The sequence below is a fragment of the Heteronotia binoei genome, chromosome 5 (assembly GCF_032191835.1).
Source record: "Heteronotia binoei isolate CCM8104 ecotype False Entrance Well chromosome 5, APGP_CSIRO_Hbin_v1, whole genome shotgun sequence".
NCBI lineage: Eukaryota > Metazoa > Chordata > Lepidosauria > Squamata > Gekkonidae > Heteronotia > Heteronotia binoei.
In genome coordinates, this window is record NC_083227.1 from 111,845,342 (window position 1) to 111,859,125 (window position 13,784).

A 13,784-nucleotide genomic window follows, 5' to 3' on the forward strand; every position below is an offset into this window, starting at 1 on the left:
GACCATTTTTCTGGTTTGTGGACTACAGCCTTAGATTATGAAGAAAACAAACAAACAAAAAACCCATCTTCCTAAAATGGTAATTAAAAAATAACAGTAACAGCAAATTGTTTTTGTTAATTACAGTAATGCAGTTAATACATACTGTGAAAGTCTCATTAAACTACTCCTTGGAATTGAGATATTGCAGGTAAGGTCACTTTACAATGCACTAATTCTAACCACATTGTGTTGACGAATGTGGAAGACAGCCAGCTACTAAATAGATACTAGTGGTTGAAGCAAGGGTACATGGATCTTGACTTGCTGACTTTCCATATACTTTGTGGGAAGAGTAGGATTTTGTCCATGGTTGCCAGGTCTTTCACTCATACATTTTTGTAGTGAGAGACCTCCTAGCAATCCACATTGTTGCTCTCTGGTGCCTAAAAGGCTGGGGGGTGGGCAGAGAAAAATGGCAGCAAATGGGGGATGCTTCAGCAGCACACTGGAATATGACATCATTTCCAGTGAAGTGATGTTATTACATCAGAGGTGCTCTAGGGTTTGCAAAAACTCTATTGTTTAAACACTTGTAAATCCTAGAGCCCCCTCGTTCAGTGAAAATTAGAAGTGATGTCAGATGTTTGTGTGATGCTGGCATGTCTCCCCACTCTTAAAATATTCCCAGGGATTCTAAGCTGCAGTCTAGCAACCCTATATCTCACTAGTCTTTGGAGGAGCACAGATCACTCTTGCTACCTTTTTCTCCAGAGTCCCGTCTGAAGTAAGCCACTTATTTCTTTCTTCCCCTGAGACCTTTGTCTGTTCTTGAGTCTGGCTCAGTGAAAAACACGTGTCTACCAAATGCTGTGCAATTCTCAGAAGTGGGAGTCTTCATACTAGCCATTCATATCAGGGTTGTTGCCACTGATGAACTGGAATTGTAGTTTCCTGGATTGAAGTAAATATGGAAATGGAAAAGTTGTGAACTGTCTTGGGCTCTAAGTTTATGCATGTGATCAGTGCCTACTAAGCATGCTGGAGCTGTGTACAATAATCTCTTGTATTCTCATCTGTGCATCTTTTTCAAAATGCTTTTGTCTCTTTTTTTCAAAGCCTGCTATTATAAGACTATTGTTTGAGAAACTCCCTGAATTTTTTCACGAAATGTGAGTACTTTGAATTGAAGCACTGGTTGCTATGTGTTTTCTAGTTATTTCTTCCTAATTACTTTTTGAAATTTCAAAAACTGACTCTAATGAGCACAGAGAAAATGCTAGATAATGTAGTTTCTCCTGTGACCTTCCTTATGTGAGTGGTAGGGCTCAAGAGTTTGCTATGTACTCTTGCCTGCTGTGAGTCTTAAAGGAAAAATCAATATATCTAAATCTTAACAGGCCCATCTGCAAATACTTAAATTAGTGGATCAGAGCCACATAGACACAAATTTCTAGGGGCAGACCTAGGTTTGCAGGAGAAAAAAACCCTAAAAGTAAAAGAGAGGTTAACAAAAACAAATTGAGAACAGTTGGCTGTACAAGTGCATGCAACTGTTCTTCAGAAAAAGAGAGGTCACAATGAGGAGGATGGCAAAGGAGAATGAGCAGAAGCTACTGCCTTCCACCCACCTCAACCACTGAGATGGCAAAATTAAAAGTGGGAGAGGCATGGGACCCACCAGCCCTCCATGCTGCTGAGGCAGCAGTGCTTCTCCCTACCCATACTGAAACACCCAAACTGAAGATAGGTAGAAGGCACAGGACCCCTGAACTGTCTGTGCTGCTGGGGTGGCAACGCTCCAGCAATGCTGGAGCCAAGTGAGGGAGGGCAGCACTGGCTGGGCAGAGGGAGCAACACAGTGGCTGGAGGGGAAAGAGATTTGGGAAGAAAATGCAGGGGAAATGGTAAAGCCCTGCCTGCAAGTTTATTGCAGGTCCCCTCTTACAAACATTCTATTCTACTGTTAGTAATGAGTCTGCAATAGGGATGGGCACAAGATGGGAAAATGGTAGTTAGTGTCAGTTCATTTGATTGCACAAACCAAATGAACCACAAACTTACACAAACCACCATTTTCCTACACCAGTTTGTTTGGTTCAGGAAGAGATAGAACAGCCGCCTTGTGAGTTAGCGATGCCAAACTCACTGGGAGTCTTCAGCAGGCTCTCCTCCACCCGCCCTCCACGTTTGGCGAAGATTGGATTTGGGATGTCTAAGTTATAGCCCCCCAAAGCAGGTGCCCCCAGGAAAGCTCAGCTTCAGCTCTAGCTTCAGGTTTAGTCCCTGAAACCACAAAAAGAACTTCTTCCCAGATGGACGAGGTGTTTAAAAAATTGTCCCACTGTGTGTGTAGGGGGGGTGGGGGGGGGGAAGAATCCCTCAAAGCGTTCCCTAAATCAACCACTCAACAAACATTTCTTCTGCTCTCATGACAACTAACTCTTCTCTTCATGCTGCAGAGTGAAAGCAGCTGAGTCATGGTGTGTTATTATATTGGTGCAAGAAAGTGGTGACCCGCAATACTCATGGGGGTATTCCCTGCATGACTTCCAGCTGCCTAGGCCACCAAAGTGATGGGAGCTCCATGCAGAGAAGGTGGGGGTGGTGGCTACAAAGGAGCCCAGCATGCAGGCAGGCAACCCTTTCCCTAGCCTATGCTGCTGCTCACTTGCTCTTTCTGTCTCTTTTCCCCTGGCAGAGCAGATGAGCCAAGGAGAGGGAGATCCAAGGAGGGGAATCTAGCCTCTCTTTCTCAGATCCCCTGACAGAGGCAATGGTAGTGAGCCCTGTCTGGATCTCAGTTACTGGGCCTGTCAGTGCTTTCCCACCCCCTCCCGACAACAGCACTTCCCCAGGAGCTTCCCCCGCCCCAACACGCAGTGGCAATGGTGGTGAGTCCTGTGCAGTTCCTGGGTGCGCTGCCCTCTGAAGCTTCTCCCCTTCCCCCCAAGAGCGGCAGTCAGTCCTGTGCAGCTCCCAGCCTCCCTCGCAGCTGCCATTTCCTGCCTCCACCACAGTTTCAAACAGTAAGTTTTCCTTCTGGGGGATTTAAGTATCCCCCCCAAAAGTTTTTTAAACATGTAAGATTTTTCTGCACAACTGGGGAGTGGCCCATGTGTGCATGATAATCTCTTTTCCCTCCATGCGCCCCCAATCTGTGAAAATAAGTATCCGCACACAGGAGGCCATGTTGAGAATTAGATATATAGCTATAATCTGCGCCCATAGAGCAGAATGGGAGCTTCATGTTCAATCAAGCTATGGACAACTGCTTTGGATGTTTCTGGGGCTCTCCACAAGTCCACCCTAGGAATTGGTTGAATTGGCTGCAGGCTGTCTGGAGAACGAACCGCAAAAACAAACGGGTTTGAAACAAACCAGCTTGGTTCATGCTAGAGCCACAGTTCGTTTTTAAGTTTTGTACCCATCCCTAGTCTGTAATTATTGTGAAGCATAATGTTAGAGGATGCCTTCTCTTGGCCCTCTTGAATAAGCTGATTATCTGTTGGAAGTAAAGGTGCCATGCCAAAAGAAAATGTTAATGCATTCAGATATTGGCACACATGTGGAAAGAAATGAGTGGATTACTATATAAGTACAATCTGCTTGGGCATCAGTAAGAAGTCTTTCTCAGTAGAAAACAGAAACTATGGTTGTATCTGATCTATTTTTTTCCCTTTTGTCCTGATCTTTCAGTGTGGGCAGTGATGGACTCAGTATGCCCCGGCTCATTATCAATCAGTTGAAATGGCTTGACAGAATAGTTGATAGCAAGGTAAGGAGTACCAATACTATCTGTATCCTATTTCTCTGCTTCCTTCTATTTGATATTTAGCTAGCATTTGCCAATATCCTAGAGAGCATATAATAAGTAGTGACTCTTCTCCTTACACTGACAAATTAATATTTATGTTAAGTCAGCTGTATCACTTTTATGTTTAGTGTTGGATGTAATGCTTAATCTTGTCCCTAAAATAAAATACAATGCACTTGTAGCATCCTAATCCATGTAAATGAATTTGTCCTGTCTGGACGAATGTGACTTTGCTGTAAGGAACCTGCAATGCTCCCATATGTTTCTGCCAGGATCCCTGCATATAGCCTGTTGGGGCAACCATAGTCTTGCTTTCTTATCTAGCTATCCCTGAATTCCAGAAGTCCATTCACAGAATAGATCTCCCCACTACCAGCTGCTCTTGTGTATTGATGAACTCTCAGGAGTAGCATGGGGTGCAGTTTGGGGAGATGCAACTGGAGGAAAGAGATCACAGTACCCTCTTAGTGACAGGCAGTGTCTTGTGCATGAGTGTATAAGAGAGTTAGATCCAGTTCAGTATACTTACAATAAATAAATAATTGGCTTATATTTTGTTTACTATTGTGCAGTCTCTTGGCTTCACTATGAACAGGGTATTTAAACTATTCATATGAAGGACACCTGCTTTTCCTTTGTTCCATTTTAGCTCCCAGTATTCTAATGCATCTGTCATCTACAGGCTCTTGTCTTGACAATCATGCAGATGATATGTGTTTCTCCTCTGTCAATCCAACATGATATTATCACATGCTTGCCAGAAATCCTGGAAGATTCCCAGCATGGTGAAGTTGCCAGAGAGCTCAGGTGAGGTTTATACTGAAGTTTTCTGTCTTCCTGTCTTCTTATCATTTTGTCTTAGCTGGCAGTGATGCCCCAGCAGAAGATACCCTCTTCCAGAGCTAGCGATATGGTGAATACAACATTCTATTTTGTGGTCTGTTTATATCATGTAGTAAGGGTAGCTGCTTTTGTTTAAAATAACTGCTTTTCTATTTAAATTTAAATGTGTTGTTCCATAGCAGTCAACAGACTGCAGCCATACTCATGAGGGTCTGGTTGTCTATTGATTCCAATAAGCCACTGTACACAGTATATTTTTTCTTCTCTAGTACACAAGAAAAAACCCCCCTTTAGTTGTGGCTATGTAATCTTCTGATTTCTTTTGCTGTTTTCATAGCATAGACCTTGATGCGTGTACTGCTTATGTTTGCTGGTCAAGCTCAAAAGTGCAAGATTTTAGCCTTGGGTTCATCATGAATTTGAATGGAGGAAATATCTGTTGTAGTCAAAATAGCCTAGCAGTTAACAACATGAGCTCTGAGTCTTCAGTTTACCTAACGCATGAGATGTCCTTATGCAATCTTGTAATTCATCCCTCTCCCCTCAATTTTTAAAAACTAAAGTATTTTAATTTGCCTTCTGTCCTGTTATATGAAATGTGTCTTATAGGAATCATAACACTGGATAGCAATTGAATTCAAACAAAGGTTAGTTTTAGTAAGCTGAATTGATCTGTAGAGCACCATGTACATTGATGATAAATAGTAAGCCTAATCAAAAAGTCCTGGCTTGTGCAGTGGGGTTGCCTGCTTCATGTCCAGGTAGGGACTGTAATATTGAAGTTGGGTCTGCTTTCAAAAAGAAAATCTAACTACAAAATGGGATCTATTCTCATTTGGTAAACCTTTCTCTGAACCTTTTGTTTCCATCTGTGTTTTGAGGGGCTATCTTCCATTGTGAATGTCTCATCGTGTTAGACATTACTGAAATAATATGAGCTGCTTTCCTTGGAATTGTTGCTTGTAATTTTTATTTCTATTCTTTCCAATAACAATTGACAACCTATAATTCATTTGAGAGACAGTTGTTCATAACTACTCAGGTGAGGTCACTGCTCAGCCTCTTTGCCAGTGTGATGTAGTGGTAGGAGTGTGCAGCTAGCATCTGGGACGCCCAGGTTCAAATCCCCATTCTGCCAACACAGCTTGCTGGGTGACCTTGGGCCAGTCTCACACTCTCAGCCTGACCTACCTCACAGGGTTGTTATGACAGGAAAATGGAGAAGAACAATGTAAGCTGTTTTGGGTCCCCATTGGGAAGAAATGGAGGGTATAAATAAAGTAAATAAATAACTTTGTTTTGTAGCCTTTGCAGAAATGTTTTCAGTGGAAATCAACTTTATCTAGCAATATATGAAAGTTTTATGGTGTACATGGATTCTATATGAAATTGAGTTAAATACAGAGGTTTAGAATGTCACTAGGATCTTAAAGCTTCCTCGTTTGTTCTGTTTTAGTTCATTGTTAAAGGAGAAAACTGAGCTAACTGTTCCAATTCTGGATGCTCTTTCCAGTTTGAATCTTGATCTGGAGCTTCTTTCTGAGGTAGGGAATCATGTGATGAATGGATGGGCTCACAAGCAAACTATAAGTTCTGCATAAAGTCTTCGTGCCAAATACTTTGTACAGCATTATGCACAAGTATTAAAAGGATGCACAAGAAGGTCAGAGAAGACTGGAGGGATTGGTTTGGCTAGAAGTAGGATGTTCTTGGGTTGTCTTCAGACTTGATTGCCTCAGAATGCATACAATACTCTTGGTCATTCTCCTACAGTAGTGAAATCTTTTCTCTGGAGGATTTTCCTGAGTTGGTCCCTGAATACTTTTAGAAAATGCCAGGCAATTCTGAAAACATTAGATGGTTTTTAGATATGAGATTCTAAAAGCATTGGATTTTAGCATACTTGTAATTGTGCAGTTCTAAAGATTTAAAAGCACAAGTTTCCTTAGGAGGAGCTGGAGATTTCTGCATATGCCTCTCCTACACAGATAACTCTAGTCCACTGAACCTTTGAAATTTTTGGTGGGGGGCTCATCAGACCTTCAGTAATAACCTGGGTGCAAAATAGGAATCTGTAGTGGGAGGCGGGAATTGGCAGAACTCATCACTCCCTCTTAAGAAAATTCAAGTTCCTATAATTCTTCACAACTCCATGGCTGGATACAGGCCATAGGTGTTTAGCCATATGTCTTCATGTATGAACATTTTCAAATACAGACCAACCATAGTCTTCAGGGGGTAGGGCAATCAAGAAGTGCAAATAAATAAATGTAAGTGAAAAAACTGCTGTTCTCTTCTTAGGTCCGTCAGTCTGTCATGGTCACAGTGGCTGCTGTTAGAGTGGAAGATTTACCTGTAGTAGTCAAATTTATTCTCCATTCCATCAAGACCACTGATGCAGTAGAGGTACACTGCAACTGCTTTTCTCTTTTGCCACTTTGTTTTCTTTCAGGAATTAAAACTGAGAAGAAATATATGGTTGTTGCCATGATCATCATTTATTCTGTCTTGGAATATTAAGGGGGGGTATTGAAAAGGAAACTCTATTTATGTGGAATAAGGATGACAATAGGTGGGTTGTGAACAAATTGGGATTCCTGCATTCAAAATACCAGTATCAACAATTAATGGATTATGGTTTAGAATCACACCTTAACATCCCCCTGAAAGAACCTCTCTCTCCTCTTTTCCTATTGTACATTCACTTCTCCTTGCAGTAAAGATTATAATAAGATTTAAATTTTTAAGAAACTACCATAATTACTAGAATTAAGGATGTCTTTCTCTGTGTATGTGTAATTCTGTCAGCGATTAAAATCACTAAAACCTACCTTGTGGTATTCTCTGAAGCCTTTCTTTCACATCATGGCAGTTTGTCTCCTCTGTCTTTTATTATCATCTTCTTGAAATGTGTGATCTGTAATATTTGAGAGTATTTGTGGATCATGGCCACAAAAACTTGTGCATTGCTGTACCACAGGTAATTTCTGATCTTCGTAAGAAGCTGGACTTGGATTCTTGTATTTCACTCCCACGGATTCAGGCTTCTCAGAGCAAGCTAAGGAGCCAGCCTCAGGGAAGGTACCAATATAATATCTGCTTCACTCATTGTTCAGCCCAGCTTGTTCTTAAAAGTTGCTGAAGCATTAGATGAGTATTGAGCTAAATAAATAACAATATTAGGGATGAGCATGGTCCAGCAGAAAACCCCGATCTGTGGAGGACCCCCTGGACCCTACAGTTTTTATGGATGGAACCATGGTCCATTTGGTCCGTTCATTCACTTTTGGGTGAACCAGAAGTGGGTGAGGTCACTGCTCAGCCTCTTTGCAAAAGCTATTTGAATTTTACTTTCTCTTAAGAAGTATTTCACTCATAACAAAAGAAAAAAATAGTTCATAGGATTTGCTTGTTTGTTTTCAGTGTTCCCCCAAATTTCCCAGTCCCCCTTGGGCTTTCACATCCTTAGCTTGGCAGTATCTTTGCATGTATTGAAGGCACTGTGGTAATTCCACTCCTTGTTACTTGCTTATGCTTCTGTTTAATGAATCTCTTTCTTCCAATTGAAATGATGCCAGCATCATCGCCTTGTATCTAGCCTGTGCTTGCCTCTCTGAGTTTGGGTCAAGCACTGTATCCTTGATCAGGGTTGATACTTCGGGGGAATATGGGTTCTGCTGCAGTAACTCTGCTGCTGGGATGTCTCCCTTATAAGGCTTTCAAAGCTTGAGGCTTGAAATTTAGGGACACACATTACTGCCACCATATGTGGAAGCTACTTGGAATAACTACCATATGCTGGCTGTTCCACATGATGGTAGTGCATACAGAGGCTTGCCGTTTGATATGCCCCTGTCATGTATTTTCACATCTGATATATATCTGGTAGAGATGTGTCAGCTCTCCCCACAGATGAAAGTAATCCAAACTTCGCACATACCATCCCCTATATGTGGCTGGTACAGCTGTTTATCTCCTCAGATTAGCTTTACTGTTCCCTGGCATCAGTATCACTGCCTTCATTTTAGCAAGATTCCACTTCATTGCTTCCTGTAAGTGCTGCTCTGCCTACCACTACATCCTTTTGTGAGTGGTAATTAAGCCACCAAATTTAATTTTGAAACAAATGTTGTTTAGAACTGCTTATTTTGTTCAGACGCTGGATTAATTCCTCCTATTCTTTCCCTTTCTTTTCAGAGTCTCTGCAAACCAAGTCAACATCAGTCAGGACAGTGTTAAGCTCCTTTTTGAAGTCATAAAGTCAGCTGTTAAATTCCAGAAGACTATTTTGGAAGCCTGGGTTAAGGTCAGACTGGTCTTTCCATCTGAATCTTTTTTGTCATGTCTTGCCCTTTCTTTCAAATACAGTTTTGTATAACTGTCATACTTTAGGCTTCACCCAAGAATTCTGTTGAAAAATCTGTTTTCTTCTTTAAAATGAAATAGTGTGTGGAAATTTTTGTTTTAATTATTATTATTAAAGACTAGCTCTGTTACTGAATTCAAAGCATATTTATGGAAGAATTTCTGTTTAGGAAAAAATATGTTATGAACACATCAGAGGAAGAAAGCAGAGCTATAGACATCAAAAAACATCTGGGGTAAAGATGTGTTAGTACTTTGATGCCTTGCTAACCAGTCTGGCAGGCACATTCTGCTGCAGAGGGGCAGCCTTAAACCAGGACAGTTGCTGTGCCATGCTCTTTATTCAATGTTGTACACTGCTGGTGTAATTGCTCCACTGCTCTATGAAGTTTTTCTAGCCTCCTTGTTGCCATCATGGAGTCTTAAGGAGGCTCCTTAATGCCTAAGTTCTTGCAGCTTGAGAACAATAATTGAATGGCACTGCTAGGAAACTGAAGTGAACTGAATATCTGAATATATTTCTTGCAGTACTACAGTAGCCAAAAGGAGATCATAACTGTCTTGTAATAACATGGTTGTCCAGCACCCATAGCAGGACTGGACTTCAGCCGCCAGCACCAGGTGTCCCTAACTGACAGAGGTCAGAAACCACCTTCCATGATCCCACCAACCAATGTTTCCCCCAAACACCAACCAGGATTCCAATGACGTGGTTGAACAAGGGCTTCCCCTAAAGCTTGAGGAAAGATGGGCAGAAAAGATCAAGGAATTCCTGGAGCACCTGTGCTGCCCCCTGCCTGACCCAGGCTCGATCAACAGAGAGCCACCTGGGGGCTGGGGGAGGGACGTTGAGTATAAAGGGGGTTGGGGGACGTTGAGTATAAAGGGCAGGGAGGAGCTATGCAAAACTCACAAGAATTAGACTTGAGAGAAGACAAGGCAGGCAGAAAACATGGAGCCCCTTGAGTGTGAGTGCGGTGGGAGAGGAGGATGACTGGAGCACCAACCACATCCTTCTCAACTTCTGAGGCCAGTGGGAGCCCTCACCTTCCAAACAATACCCACATCCTGAAGCCCAGCAAGGCCCTGAGGGTGAACCCAGAACCACCAGGGCATGACAATGGTATAGCTGGAGAAAGAAGATAGGAAGTGCTGCTGCAAAACTGGTGGGCCCGGATAGGTGCCTTAAATGGTTTCTCTCCCTCCCCCCCATCTTTTTCATAGACCTGGGTGCCTGGTTGATCATATGAATTCAATCAGGAAGATCGGAGCGGGAGTAGCAGAGTGAGGGAGATGACTTGCCCGACACAGGGCTTCAGGAAAGAAAATCAGGCCGACACGTGCAACTAGTGCCAAAAGGTGTATTAACATATATACACGACAAGTGCTCTCTTGTGCAGTCTATATAATATCACCTCCACGGACAAAGTGCTTCGCCTAACCACCATCTCACAGGGAGAGACCTGTGTGATGCACACACAGATCATATATAGTCCAAGCAGCCAATCCTGGCCGTGCTGACTCAGCAGATTGCATCACTTGGCTTCTGCCGGCTCAAGCCGGTCTGCTGATCAGGTCACTGTGACCTAGCCTGGCAGCTAGATCACCAGCTGTCATACTGTGGCTGTCAGACTGGGTTTATGTAGATTCTTGCTCCAACACACCTCCTAATCTATTTAAACCCAGTGCACCAAGACACTTCACACAGTTTACATACATGTCCACCAGCAACATTACAGTTCATATTTACGTAGCTCGGAACCCTTTCCGGAATTCGTTCAGGAACTCATCATGATTGTAAAACACATCATCGTGTTCCTGTTCAGCCAGCTCTTTCAGACGCTTGGCTTCAGCCTCCTTCTCCCTTGCCTCGCACTCTGCCACCCAGGCTTTCCATTTCTTAGCCTTTTCTTTTAACATTTCCTCAAATCCGGGTGGGTCTGGATTGACAGTCAGAGTGACATAGGGACACTTGTACCTAGCGGGACGTTGGCCTTTGGTGGACCTGGCAGACACCCGTGGCCCTGTGCTTGGACCAGCTTTGTCTTCTTCGGGTTGCTCTGTTCCCACCTCCTGGGCTGGTTGCTCTGCCCCTGTAATTGGGTGTTGAACCTCCTGACTCTCACACTTTACCTCCAGTTCCTGCATTTGAGGCTCTGCCTTCTGACTCTGCTCGTCAGGCTCTGTGCCAGCATTCGGCTCACCTTCTCCAGCCCCACTGGGTGCCACCTCCTGGGCTGGAGTTCTGGGCTGCGCTCCAACATCGTTATCGCTACTTGGCAGCAGGACAAATTGTTTCTGCAAGGAGTGCAACCTTGGCCAGCTGCTTTCTTCATTGAACTGGGCACTCTTACTAAGTGTTATCTTGCTTTTGCTATTGCAGAAACGATAACACCTGGCCCTTGGCTTGTAGCCCAGAAAAATTAGGCTCTCTGCCCGGACATCCCCCTCCCCGCTACTCGTGGAGTGGATGCCAACCCGAGCCCGTGACCCAAAGACTTTTAAAGAACTCAAATCTGGGGTCTTGTTCAACAGTAACCTGTAAGGCACATTTTTCACAGTATTACACCAAACCCTATTTTGCAAAAAAACAGCTGCATGTATGGTTTCTGCCCAATAGGTCATTGGCAGTTGTGCATCCTCTAACATGCAATACATCACATTCTGCAATACAGCCCCATGCCCATTTTCTCGGGGCGTTGCCGGGTTCGTCAGACGGTGGGCAATGCCCTTGTTCTCCAGCCAACGTTTCATCTGGTTAGATAAGAATTCCCCCCCTCTGTCGGTTTGTACAGCTAGGAGATTAACCCCTAATTGTCTCTCCACTGCTTTGACCCACTTGGTGAATGTCTTATACACCTCAGACTTATGCACCATGGTGAAAACCCACGCGTACCTCGTGTGGTCGTCGGTGGCCACCAAGCAGTATCTCCTCCCCGACAGACTCTTTGGCAATGGGCCAATAACGTCTAAATGGACTAGTTCCAGGGCTCGTGTGCTTTCCCTTGAGCTTTCTTTAGCAACAGCACACGCCTTGCTTTTGGTCTTCTTGCAGACCTGGCAATCCAAGTAACATTTGCAAGGATTTACTTTCAAACTAGGCACAAGCTCCAGGGTTTTCTTTAACGCCCTAAATCCGCAGTGCCCAAGTCTCCTATGGAGCAAATGTATACAATTATTGTGCACAGGCTCATTCGACACCTGAGCCACCTGGGCACAATCACTCTGGACCACATACAGTTTACCTTCCCTCTTTCCTGTCACAAGCAACTTTCCCCCACCTCCCAGGATTTTGCAGCAGGTTTTCTCAAATCTCACCTGGTATCCCTGGTCAAACAGTGTGCTAACACTCAACAGGTTAGACTGCAGTGAGGGTACATACAACACATTTTGCAACATACATTTCAGTGCAGGAAATTCCACATTGCCTGAGCAAACAGAATTGGCAGTGGTCCCATCAGCCAATCTCACATACTTATGCTCAGGACTGTCAATGTTTTTCAACAACTCCTTCTCGCAGCAGAGATGGCTCGTTGCCCCGGAGTCTAAAATCCAAGCAGACCCTGTGCTCTCTACTGCAGACGTGACCAGCCGGGTTGCTTCCTCACACGGGCTGGCGGTCCTCCGCTCTCGCCGCACACGCCCCCGCCTCTTCTCCCTCTCAGGGCAAGCTCGGAGCAGGTGCTGCGACGACCCGCATCCATAGCAGCGACGGACTGCAAACGCAGTCGGCTCCACTTCCTCCACCTTCGGACGCCTGCCAGCAGCAGAAGCTGGCTCATTCTTGGCTGTCTTCCCGGACACACCGATAACAGCACGCTGCCCGGCCGACACCCCCGGACAGCTCACGGCCGCAATTCTCTCTTGGAAGTCAAGCAGGTGGGCACAGACGTATTCCATGGTCAGGGTCGCTACGTCCACCGTCTCCAGAGAAGTTATCAGGGGAGTGTACTCAGGTGGCAACGACGACAGCAAAATGTACACTCTGTCGTCTGGAGCTACAGTCTTGCCTCTTGCCTCCAGCTCAACGAAACAGTCCGTTAGCCGTTTGATGTGATCTTTCACACACCCTCCAGCCGGCATAACGGTGCGGAACATCCTCCTTGTCCAGGCCATGAGGGAACCAGCAGTGGTGCTAACATGCACCGCACTCAACGCGTCCCAGGCAGCCTTGGGAGTGTCCTTCCCTCGCACATAAACCAGCTGGTCATCTCCTATAGATAGCACTATGTTGGCCAGTGCCTTATCCGATAACACAGTCTCGGCAGGAGATAAGTCAGCAGGGGGGTTACTCACGAACAGCCATTGCCCTTCACGCTTGAGGTAGTGTTGCATTCTCAGGCTCCACACCGCGTAGTTGGCTGAGGTGAGCTTCTCAACGGCTACTCCAAGCTGTTGCTGAGCCATCGTGCCGACTCCTCCTCACAGCTGGCTGCCGACGTCCCTCTGGCTCTCAAACAGAGAACGGTGGTGCTTCTGTGTCCTTCACCGGCGTTCCTCGCCTCCGGCTCTTTCCAAACTCACAGTCAGCTCAACTCTCAACTCTCTCCTCCGCGCAGCGGAAGCGCCCTGGGCCCATAACCCTGTCGGAGCGGGAGTAGCAGAGTGAGGGAGATGACTTGCCCGACACAGGGCTTCAGGAAAGAAAATCAGGCCGACACGTGCAACTAGTGCCAAAAGGTGTATTAACATATATACACGACAAGTGCTCTCTTGTGCAGTCTATATAATATCACCTCCACGGACAAAGTGCTTCGCCTAACCACCATCTCACAGGGAG

At 44.8% G+C, this 13,784-nt stretch overlaps 1 protein-coding gene across 1 annotated transcript in view; it reads left to right on the forward strand.

Moving 5' to 3' along the window:
- Positions 1-13,784, forward strand: part of FANCD2 (FA complementation group D2) — a 69,353-nt gene that overhangs the window by 4,672 nt on the left and 50,897 nt on the right. The window contains exons 5-12 of the mRNA XM_060240080.1: positions 127-190; positions 1,099-1,151; positions 3,679-3,757; positions 4,479-4,603; positions 6,096-6,183; positions 6,941-7,045; positions 7,620-7,720; positions 8,837-8,945. Coding sequence (XP_060096063.1) covers positions 127-190; positions 1,099-1,151; positions 3,679-3,757; positions 4,479-4,603; positions 6,096-6,183; positions 6,941-7,045; positions 7,620-7,720; positions 8,837-8,945 — 724 coding nt within the window. The remainder of the gene's footprint in view (positions 1-126; positions 191-1,098; positions 1,152-3,678; positions 3,758-4,478; positions 4,604-6,095; positions 6,184-6,940; positions 7,046-7,619; positions 7,721-8,836; positions 8,946-13,784) is intronic.